Genomic DNA, 12,464 nt, shown 5'->3' with positions numbered 1-12,464 from the left:
CCACACTGACCTATCCACTCACATACAGACCCATACTGACCTGGCTATCCACTCACATACAGACCCACACTGACCTATCCACTCACATACAGACCCATACTGACCTATCTATCCACTCACATACAGACCCACACTGACCTATCTATCCACTCACATACAGACCCATACTGACCTATCCACTCACATACAGACCCACACTGACCTATCTATCCACTCACATACAGACCCATACTGACCTATCTATCCACTCACATACAGACCCACACTGACCTATCTATCCACTCACATACAGACCCATACTGACCTATCTATCCACTCACATACAGACCCACACTGACCTATCTATCCACTCACATACAGACCCATACTGACCTATCTATCCACTCACATACAGACCCACACTGACCTATCTATCCACTCACATACAGACCCACACTGACCTATCCACTCACATACAGACCCATACTGACCTATCCACTCACATACAGACCCACACTGACCTATCCACTCACATACAGACCCATACTGACCTATCCACTCACATACAGACCCATACTGACCTATCCACTCACATACAGACCCATACTGACCTATCCACTCACATACAGACCCACACTGACCTATCTATCCACTCACATACAGACCCATACTGACCTATCCACTCACATACAGACCCATACTGACCTATCCACTCACATACAGACCCACACTGACCTATCCACTCACATACAGACCCATACTGACCTATCCACTCACATACAGACCCACACTGACCTATCCACTCACATACAGACCCATACTGACCTATCCACTCACATACAGACCCACACTGACCTATCCACTCACATACAGACCCACACTGACCTATCCACTCACATACAGACCCCATACTGACTTATCCACTCACATACAGACCCACACTGACCTATCCACTCACATACAGACCCACACTGACCTATCCACTCACATACAGACCCACACTGACCTATCTATCCACTCACATACAGACCCACACTGACCTATCCACTCACATACAGACCCACACTGACCTATCCACTCACATACAGACCCCCACTGACCTATCTACCCACTCACATACAGACCCACACTGACCTATCTATCCACTCACATACAGACCCACACTGACCTATCTATCCACTCAAATACAGACCCACACTGACCTATCTATCCACTCACATACAGACCCATACTGACCTATCCACTCACATACAGACCCACACTGACCTATCTATCCACTCACATACAGACCCACACTGACCTATCTATCCACTCACATACAGACCCATACTGACCTATCCACTCACATACAGACCCACACTGACCTATCTATCCACTCACATACAGACCCACACTGACCTATCCACTCACATACAGACCCATACTGACCTATCCACTCATATACAGACCCATACTGACCTATCTATCCACTCACATACAGACCCACACTGACCTATCCACTCACATACAGACCCACACTGACCTATCTATCCACTCACATACAGACCCATACTGACCTATCTATCCACTCACATACAGACCCACACTGACCTATCTATCCACTCACATACAGACCCACACTGACCTATCCACTCACATACAGACCCATACTGACCTATCCACTCATATACAGACCCATACTGACCTATCTATCCACTCACATACAGACCCACACTGACCTATCTATCCACTCACATACAGACCCACACTGACCTATCTATCCACTCACATACAGACCCACACTGACCTATCCACTCACATACAGACCCATACTGACCTATCCACTCACATACAGACCCACACTGACCTATCTACCCACTCACATACAGACCCACACTGACCTATCCACTCACATACAGACCCACACTGACCTATCCACTCACATACAGACCCACACTGACCTATCCACTCACATACAGACCCACACTGACCTATCTATCCACTCACATACAGACCCACACTGACCTATCTATCCCCTCACATACAGACCCACACTGACCTATCCACTCACATACAGACCCACACTGACCTATCCACTCACATACAGACCCACACTGACCTATCCACTCACATACAGACCCACACTGACCTATCCACTCACATACAGACCCACACTGACCTATCTATCCACTCACATACAGACCCATACTGACCTATCCACTCACATACAGACCCACACTGACCTATCTATCCACTCACATACAGACCCATACTGACCTATCCACTCACATACAGACCCACACTGACCTATCCACTCACATACAGACCCACACTGACCTATCTATCCACTCACATACAGACCCACACTGACCTATCCACTCACATACAGACCCATACTGACCTATCTATCCACTCACATACAGACCCATACTGACCTATCTATCCACTCACATACAGACCCACACTGACCTATCTATCCACTCACATACAGACCCACACTGACCTATCCACTCACATACAGACCCACACTGACCTATCCACTCACATACAGACCCACACTGACCTATCTACTCACATACAGACCCACACTGACCTATCCACTCACATACAGACCCACACTGACCTATCTATCCACTCACATACAGACCCATACTGACCTATCTATCCACTCACATACAGACCCACACTGACCTATCCACTCACATACAGACCCATACTGACCTATCCACTCATATACAGACCCACACTGACCTATCCACTCACATACAGACCCACACTGATCTATCCACTCACATACAGACCCATACTGACCTATCCACTCACATACAGACCCACACTGACTTATCTATCCACTCACATACAGACCCATACTGACCTATCCACTCACATACAGACCCACACTGACCTATCCACTCACATACAGACCCACACTGACCTATCCACTCACATACAGACCCATACTGACCTATCCACTCACATACAGACCCACACTGACCTATCCACTCACATACAGACCCACACTGACCTATCCACTCACATACAGACCCACACTGACCTATCCACTCACATACAGACCCACACTGACCTATCCCCTCACATACAGACCCACACTGACCTATCCACTCACATACAGACCCACACTGACCTATCCCCTCACATACAGACCCACACTGACCTATCTATCCACTCACATACAGACCCACACTGACCTATCCACTCACATACAGACCCCATACTGACCTATCTATCCACTCACATACAGACCCATACTGACCTATCTATCCACTCACATACAGACCCACACTGACCTATCCACTCACATACAGACCCACACTGACCTATCTATCCACTCACATACAGACCCACACTGACCTATCCACTCACATACAGACCCACACTGACCTATCTACTCACATACAGACCCACACTGACCTATCCACTCACATACAGACCCACACTGACCTATCTATCCACTCACATACAGACCCATACTGACCTATCCACTCACATACAGACCCACACTGACCTATCCACTCACATACAGACCCACACTGACCTATCCACTCACATACAGACCCACACTGACCTATCCACTCACATACAGACCCACACTGACCTATCCACTCACATACAGACCCACACTGACCTATCCACTCACATACAGACCCACACTGACCTATCCACTCACATACAGACCCATACTTACCTATCTATCCACTCACATACAGACCCACACTGACCTATCCACTCACATACAGACCCACACTGACCTATCTACTCACATACAGACCCACACTGACCTATCCACTCACATACAGTCCCACACTGACCTATCTATCCACTCACATACAGACCCATACTGACCTATCTATCCACTCACATACAGACCCACACTGACCTATCCACTCACATACAGACCCATACTGACCTATCCACTCACATACAGACCCACACTGACCTATCCACTCACATACAGACCCACACTGATCTATCCACTCACATACATACCCATACTGACCTATCCACTCACATACAGACCCACACTGACCTATCTATCCACTCACATACAGACCCATACTGACCTATCCACTCACATAAAGACCCACACTGACCTATCCACTCACATACAGACCCACACTGACCTATCTATCCACTCACATACAGACCCATACTGACCTATCCACTCACATACAGACCCACACTGACCTATCCACTCACATACAGACCCACACTGACCTATCCACTCACATACAGACCCACACTGACCTATCCACTCACATACAGACCCACACTGACCTATCCACTCACATACAGACCCACACTGACCTATCCACTCACATACAGACCCACACTGACCTATCCCCTCACATACAGACCCACACTGACCTATCTATCCACTCACATACAGACCCACACTGACCTATCCACTCACATACAGACCCATACTGACCTATCCACTCACATACAGACCCACACTGACCTATCTATCCACTCACATACAGACCCATACTGACCTATCTATCCACTCACATACAGACCCATACTGACCTATCTATCCACTCACATACAGACCCACACTGACCTATCCACTCACATACAGACCCACACTGACCTATCTATCCACTCACATACAGACCCACACTGACCTATCCACTCACATACAGACCCACACTGACCTATCCACTCACATACAGACCCACACTGACCTATCCACTCACATACAGACCCACACTGACCTATCTATCCACTCACATACAGACCCACACTGACCTATCCACTCACATACAGACCCACACTGACCTATCCACTCACATACAGACCCACACCGACCTATCCACTCACATACAGACCCACACTGACCTATCCACTCACATACAGACCCACACTGACCTATCCACTCACATACAGACCCACACTGACCTATCTATCCACTCACATACAGACCCACACTGACCTATCCACTCACATACAGACCCATACTGACCTATCTATCCACTCACATACAGACCCACACTGACCTATTCACTCACATACAGACCCATACTGACCTATCCACTCACATACAGACCCATACTGACCTATCCACTCACATACAGACCCACACTGACCTATCCACTCACATACAGACCCACACTGACCCATCCACTCACATACAGACCCATACTGACCTATCCACTCACATACAGACCCACACTGATCTATCCACTCACATACAGACCCACACTGACCTATCCACTCACATACAGACCCACACTGACCTATCCACTCACATACAGACCCACACTGACCTATCTATCCACTCACATACAGACCCATACTGACCTATCCACTCACATACAGACCCACACTGACCTATCTATCCACTCACATACAGACCCATACTGACCTATCCACTCACATACAGACCCACACTGACCTATCCACTCACATACAGACCCACACTGACCTATCTATCCACTCACATACAGACCCACACTGACCTATCCACTCACATACAGACCCACACTGACCTATCCACTCACATACAGACCCACACTGACCTATCCACTCACATACAGACCCACACTGACCTATCCACTCACATACAGACCCACACTGACCTATCCCCTCACATACAGACCCACACTGACCTATCCACTCACATACAGACCCACACTGACCTATCCCCTCACATACAGACCCACACTGACCTATCTATCCACTCACATACAGACCCACACTGACCTATCCACTCACATACAGACCCACACTGACCTATCTATCCACTCACATACAGACCCACACTGACCTATCTATCCACTCACATACAGACCCACACTGACCTATTCACTCACATACAGACCCATACTGACCTATCCACTCACATACAGACCCATACTGACCTATCCACTCACATACAGACCCACACTGACCTATCCACTCACATACAGACCCACACTGACCTATCCACTCACATACAGACCCACACTGACCTATCTATCCACTCACATACAGACCCACACTGACCTATCCACTCACATACAGACCCACACTGACCTATCTATCCACTCACATACAGACCCACACTGACCTATCCACTCACATACAGACCCACACTGACCTATCTATCCACTCACATACAGACCCACACTGACCTATCTATCCACTCACATACAGACCCACACTGACCTATTCACTCACATACAGACCCATACTGACCTATCCACTCACATACAGACCCATACTGACCTATCCACTCACATACAGACCCACACTGACCTATCCACTCACATACAGACCCACACTGACCCATCCACTCACATACAGACCCATACTGACCTATCCACTCACATACAGACCCACACTGATCTATCCACTCACATACAGACCCACACTGACCTATCCACTCACATACAGACCCACACTGACCTATCCACTCACATACAGACCCACACTGACCTATCTATCCACTCACATACAGACCCATACTGACCTATCCACTCACATACAGACCCACACTGACCTATCTATCCACTCACATACAGACCCATACTGACCTATCCACTCACATACAGACCCACACTGACCTATCCACTCACATACAGACCCACACTGACCTATCTATCCACTCACATACAGACCCACACTGACCTATCCACTCACATACAGACCCACACTGACCTATCCACTCACATACAGACCCACACTGACCTATCCACTCACATACAGACCCACACTGACCTATCCACTCACATACAGACCCACACTGACCTATCCCCTTCACATACAGACCCACACTGACCTATCCACTCACATACAGACCCACACTGACCTATCCCCTCACATACAGACCCACACTGACCTATCTATCCACTCACATACAGACCCACACTGACCTATCCACTCACATACAGACCCACACTGACCTATCTATCCACTCACATACAGACCCACACTGACCTATCTATCCACTCACATACAGACCCACACTGACCTATCCACTCACATACAGACCCACACTGACCTATCTACTCACATACAGACCCACACTGACCTATCCACTCACATACAGACCCACACTGACCTATCTATCCACTCACATACAGACCCATACTGACCTATCTATCCACTCACATACAGACCCATACTGACCTATCCACTCACATACAGACCCACACTGACCTATCCACTCACATACAGACCCACACTGACCTATCCACTCACATACAGACCCACACTGACCTATCCACTCACATACAGACCCACACTGACCTATCCACTCACATACAGACCCACACTGACCTATCCACTCACATACAGACCCACACTGACCTATCCACTCACATACAGACCCACACTGACCTATCTATCCACTCACATACAGACCCATACTGACCTATCCACTCACATACAGACCCACACTGACCTATCTATCCACTCACATACAGACTCACACTGACCTATTCACTCACATACAGACCCATACTGACCTATCTATCCACTCACATACAGACCCACACTGACCTATCTATCCACTCACATACAGACCCACACTGACCTATCTATCCACTCACATACAGACCCATACTGACCTATCTATCCACTCACATACAGACCCACACTGACCTATCTATCCACTCACATACAGACCCACACTGACCTATCTATCCACTCACATACAGACCCATACTGACCTATCTATCCACTCACATACAGACCCATACTGACCTATCTATCCACTCACATACAGACCCACACTGACCTATTCACTCACATACAGACCCATACTGACCTATCCACTCACATACAGACCCATACTGACCTATCCACTCACATACAGACCCACACTGACCTATCTATCCACTCACATACAGACCCACACTGACCTATCCACTCACATACAGACCCACACTGACCTATCTATCCACTCACATACAGACCCACACTGACCTATCCACTCACATACAGACCCATACTGACCTATCCACTCACATACAGACCCACACTGACCTATCCACTCACATACAGACCCATACTGACCTATCCACTCACATACAGACCCACACTGACCTATCAACTCACATACAGACCCATACTGACCTATCCACTCACATACAGACCCACACTGACCTATCCACTCACATACAGACCCACACTGACCTATCTATCCACTCACATACAGACCCATACTGACCTACCTATCCACTCACATACAGACCCACACTGACCTATCAACTCACATACAGACCCATACTGACCTATCCACTCACATACAGACCCATACTGACCTATCCACTCACATACAGACCCACACTGACCTATCTATCCACTCACATACAGACCCACACTGACCTATCTATCCACTCACATACAGACCCACACTGACCTATCTATCCACTCACATACAGGCTAATGACTGAGCGCCATGATTTTTATTATTAGTAAAAGGTATTTATTCTATGGGCCCAGAGAAATATTAGCTCAGAATCTGCCCTGAGACAGATTCCCCCTGTAGCATAGGGAGGGTAATTTGGTTCCCTTGTTGATTATTCTGGCTCTTCCCACCTCGCCAGCCAACCCGACTTCAGTGTCATTTAGGGGGTATTTGTGAATTACCCCCTACCATGAGGGGTTTCCTTCAAATGTGGATTCCAAGCAGACTTCTAAATTGAAAACTTAACCCTTTCTATGTTGAGCCTTACTGCTCCAACATGAAAGGTCTTATACCTGTATTGTGATTTGCAATGTATTCAAGTACCTGTAATGTACGTTCCCTCTGCCCATTCCTTTGCTGGGGTTGGAACCAGGTACCTGGTGTATTGCAGTTTGTTGCCTTACATCTTTCCTATATAGACAGGTTGGAGGTATAGACTGTTCTGAGGTTTCTATCTCTAGTGCTGGTAATTACACTCAGCTGCTCTTTATTAATTGGTGGTTCAGCCAATCCCTAGTGTGTTCCCAGCACAGAGCCCTTATTTAAACCCTGACCTGGTTCCTCACTTTGCCAGTTCCTAGGTCCCTGTCACCCTGACCCTTGTCCCTATTGCTGGGCAGACACCCTGTCCATGTTCCTTGGTGTTTTGATCCTGATTCTGGACCCAGTTCCTTGCTGGTTACTTGTTCTCTATGTTTTTGATACATTCCTCCTGAGCCAGTAAGTTGCATTACCTTGTTATCCTGCCTGTTCTATACAAAGGTTATTGTTTCTTTTGTTGGCTTAATAAACTGTTTTGTGAGCAATCATCCTTCCAGTCTCCTTACCAGTCTACTCCCTCCTCTGACCCTTGGAGCCCCCTGGCGGTCATTCCTATGTGGGGTTTGGGTCACTGTCCGTGACATTAACCTATCTCTTAATTGACAAATTGATTAAGGTGTGGGGTGCGCAGGGGGAGGGGCCTAAGGGACAGGTAAGAGCCCCGGCACCGAGGGGCAGAGCCCAACTTACTGCCCAGTGTCCCACAGAGAGATACTGTGTGTAATTGTGTTGGGTTATTGAATGTTTGGAATATAAAGAGATTTGTTAAGGAAACTAAAAGTGCCCCCACGTGTCCCTGTTACAGTCATGTTCCCGGGGGGGCCACATAATTCACACTCCCCAAACTTCCTGCCATTTTAGAATTGTACTTCCATAGCAGTTGGGGCCCCAGTATGTCTCTTGTTGTTATATAAATACCCAGAGTGATGTCTCTTATCACTAATACATTACAGTGACTTTTGTGTTTTCATATTTTAACAGAACCCCCCAAACTCTCTCCCATTACCGGAGCGGAACATTTGGTGCATATGAACGAGGCGACTCTCTCCTGCCAGATCTCTGAGTTCCGACCCAAACCCATCAGAATTACATTGTGTTTGCAAAGAAATGGGGGAGAAGTGATGGAAATTTACTCCTGGGATTCTGAGGCCCAAACTGGTTCCGCTGCCCCAGTGGCGCATCCCAGAGATGAGCAGCGTGTGGTTATTGCGCCAGAGAGAGAGGGGTTAATGGGAAATGGGAATGTGCAATATCTGCCCCCGGCACAGAGGGCGCTGCGAGTGGAAATGGTTCCTGTAATAACAACAAGTAAATCTCGTATTTCCAACTGTCAGTGCACAATCCGTATAACCCCCGACATAGAGGAAGATGATGGGGCAGAACTGACTGTGAGGGTCACTCACTCTGCCCTGAGGGGCCCCATCTCTGTGTCCTGTCGGCTGGAGGTCAGGGGAGGTAATAGTTATTCCTATTTGTATGTTTACTACCTGCTAGTAAGCCTCTTGTATGATGTAATTTTAATATACCACTTTACACTTGACCTTTTTCTGCTGAATTGTGCTTAGTACACGGGAATCCCTATGTGCCATAGTTTTATGGTATCTCTCTGTACAGGCTATGAGCAAACTTAGGGGGCTGTTCCTGCTGAATTGTGCTTAGTACACGGGAATCCCTATGTGCCATAGTTTTATGGTATCTCTCTGTACAGGCTATGAGCAAACTTAGGGGGCTGTTCCTGCTGAATTGTGCTTAGTACACGGGAATCCCTATGTGCCATAGTTTTATGGTATCTCTCTGTACAGGCTATGAGCAAACTTAGGGGGCTGTTCCTGCTGAATTGTGCTTAGTACAGGGGAATCCCTATGTGCCATAGTTTTATGGTATCTCTCTGTACAGGCTATGAGCAAACTTAGGGGGCTGTTCCTGCTGAATTGTGCTTAGTACAGGGGAATCCCTATGTGCCATAGTTTTTATGGTATCTCTCTGTACAGGCTATGGGCCAAACTTAGGGGGCTGTTCCTGCTGAATTGTGCTTAGTACAGGGGAATCCCTATGTGCCATAGTTTATGGTATCTCTCTGTACAGGCTATGAGCAAACTTAGGGGGCTGTTCCTGCTGAATTGTGCTTAGTACATGGGAATCCCTATGTGCCATAGTTTTATGGTATCTCTCTGTACAGGCTATGGGCAAACTTAGGGGGCTGTTCCTGCTGAATTGTGCTTAGTACAGGGGAATCCCTATGTGCCATAGTTTTATGGTATCTCTCTGTACAGGCTATGGGCAAACTTAGGGGGCTGTTCCTGCTGAATTGTGCTTAGTACAGGGGAATCCCTATGTGCCGTAGTTTTATGGTATCTCTCTGTACACACACACACAGAACACTGAGGGCCCACTTGAGAGAGAGAGTCCAAGTTGGGTAAGTATGGAAGGTACTAGTACCAGAGAGTAGACATGAAATATATACTGTAGGCGGAGGTCCCCAACCTTTCTTACTCGGGAGCCACAATCAGATGTAGAAAGGCTTCAAGAGCAACACAAGCACCATAAAAGTTCATGGAGGAGCCAAATAAGGGCTGTGATTGGCTATTAGGGGCCTCTATGCACCCTATCAGCTTACAGGGGCTTTATTTGGCAGGAAATCTTGTTTTTATTCAACCAAAACTTGCCCCCAAGTCAGGAATTCAAAAATAACTCCCTGGTTTGGGGGCACTGAGAGCAACATCCAACATGTTGCCCCAGGGTTACTGGTTGGGGATCACTGGTGTAGGCCATTCTATTGATAGTGTGTTGAGAAGATCGTAAATGTAGGGTGCCGGGAGTCCCCACTGACAGACAGATGAAGTTACTGGGTTATTATTTCTGGTACCTGCTAACATGCCCACTAGAACTTGGGGTTCATTGTTACCAAATGTAATTGGGTCTTCTCTGTGAGCAGAAACATATTATATGAGGAGCAGTGACCAATGTGAGTCTGAGAGCAACAAAAGCTCATTGTAGATCTCTATCCTGACAAGGAGATCTGCTGTATGTCGTTCTACTCTAGATCCCCATGTAATGAGTTACTGTATAGCCAATGTCTCATTTCTAATGTTATTTTCCTTTATTACTACTAGTCAACCCAAGATATCCCAAAATCGTATCCCCGCTCCGTATCCTCCAGGGGGAATCCCTGACCCTGACCTGCCCCATCTATGGGTTCAAGCCAAAGCCGCTCTCTGTTACTTGGCTGAAAAGTGGATCCACTGGGTCAGGAAAACAGAACTTCTGTGCTGGGATTAAAGGTACATCCACCATCTGTGACCCAAGATATTTACATGGAGCTGGCAGAATATGAAAAACAAGAGGGAGAAGAAGAAGATCATTCTCAACTACTTCCTAAGCAACGTGACCCTGAAGCCCACAGTCAGGGGGGGATCACGGGGCTCCAGTACGTCTGTAGGAACTCACCATTACGCCACAGAACATACAGCCGAGAAACGTATGGAAATGCAGGTTTTAGGTAAAGTCCTTTTCTTTATATCTATATCTGTTTCTTTATTTCCCATGTATATTCTGCTTTATCCTTATATATGGAACAAGCTCTGCTGGTAAGTTACATTGGCAAAAATACACTGACCCTTTTGTATTTAGCTCTCCCAGAGTTGGATCCCATACAGACATCATCAGAGGTTCTTATCTGTGGGCAAAGAGACCACGTATCCTGCAGAATCCATTCCTTCCACCCAAAACTCCTGGGAGTTCGCTGGTATAAGGGGATGAGCTCTTGGCATCA

At 47.2% G+C, this 12,464-nt stretch overlaps 1 protein-coding gene across 2 annotated transcripts in view; it reads left to right on the top strand.

The window, feature by feature from the left end:
• Positions 1-12,464, top strand: part of LOC116410225 (hemicentin-1-like) — a 67,895-nt gene that overhangs the window by 34,258 nt on the left and 21,173 nt on the right. For both annotated transcript variants that reach the window (XM_031900342.1, XM_031900341.1), the window contains one exon: positions 9,674-10,147. In XM_031900342.1, the coding sequence (XP_031756202.1) occupies positions 9,674-10,147 (474 nt within the window). The remainder of the gene's footprint in view (positions 1-9,673; positions 10,148-12,464) is intronic.

Source organism: Xenopus tropicalis, chromosome 4, assembly GCF_000004195.4.
Source record: "Xenopus tropicalis strain Nigerian chromosome 4, UCB_Xtro_10.0, whole genome shotgun sequence".
Classification (NCBI taxonomy): Eukaryota; Metazoa; Chordata; class Amphibia; order Anura; family Pipidae; genus Xenopus; species Xenopus tropicalis.
The sequence above is the reverse complement of the archived record's forward strand: the minus strand, read 5'-3'. Positions and strand labels throughout refer to the sequence as shown.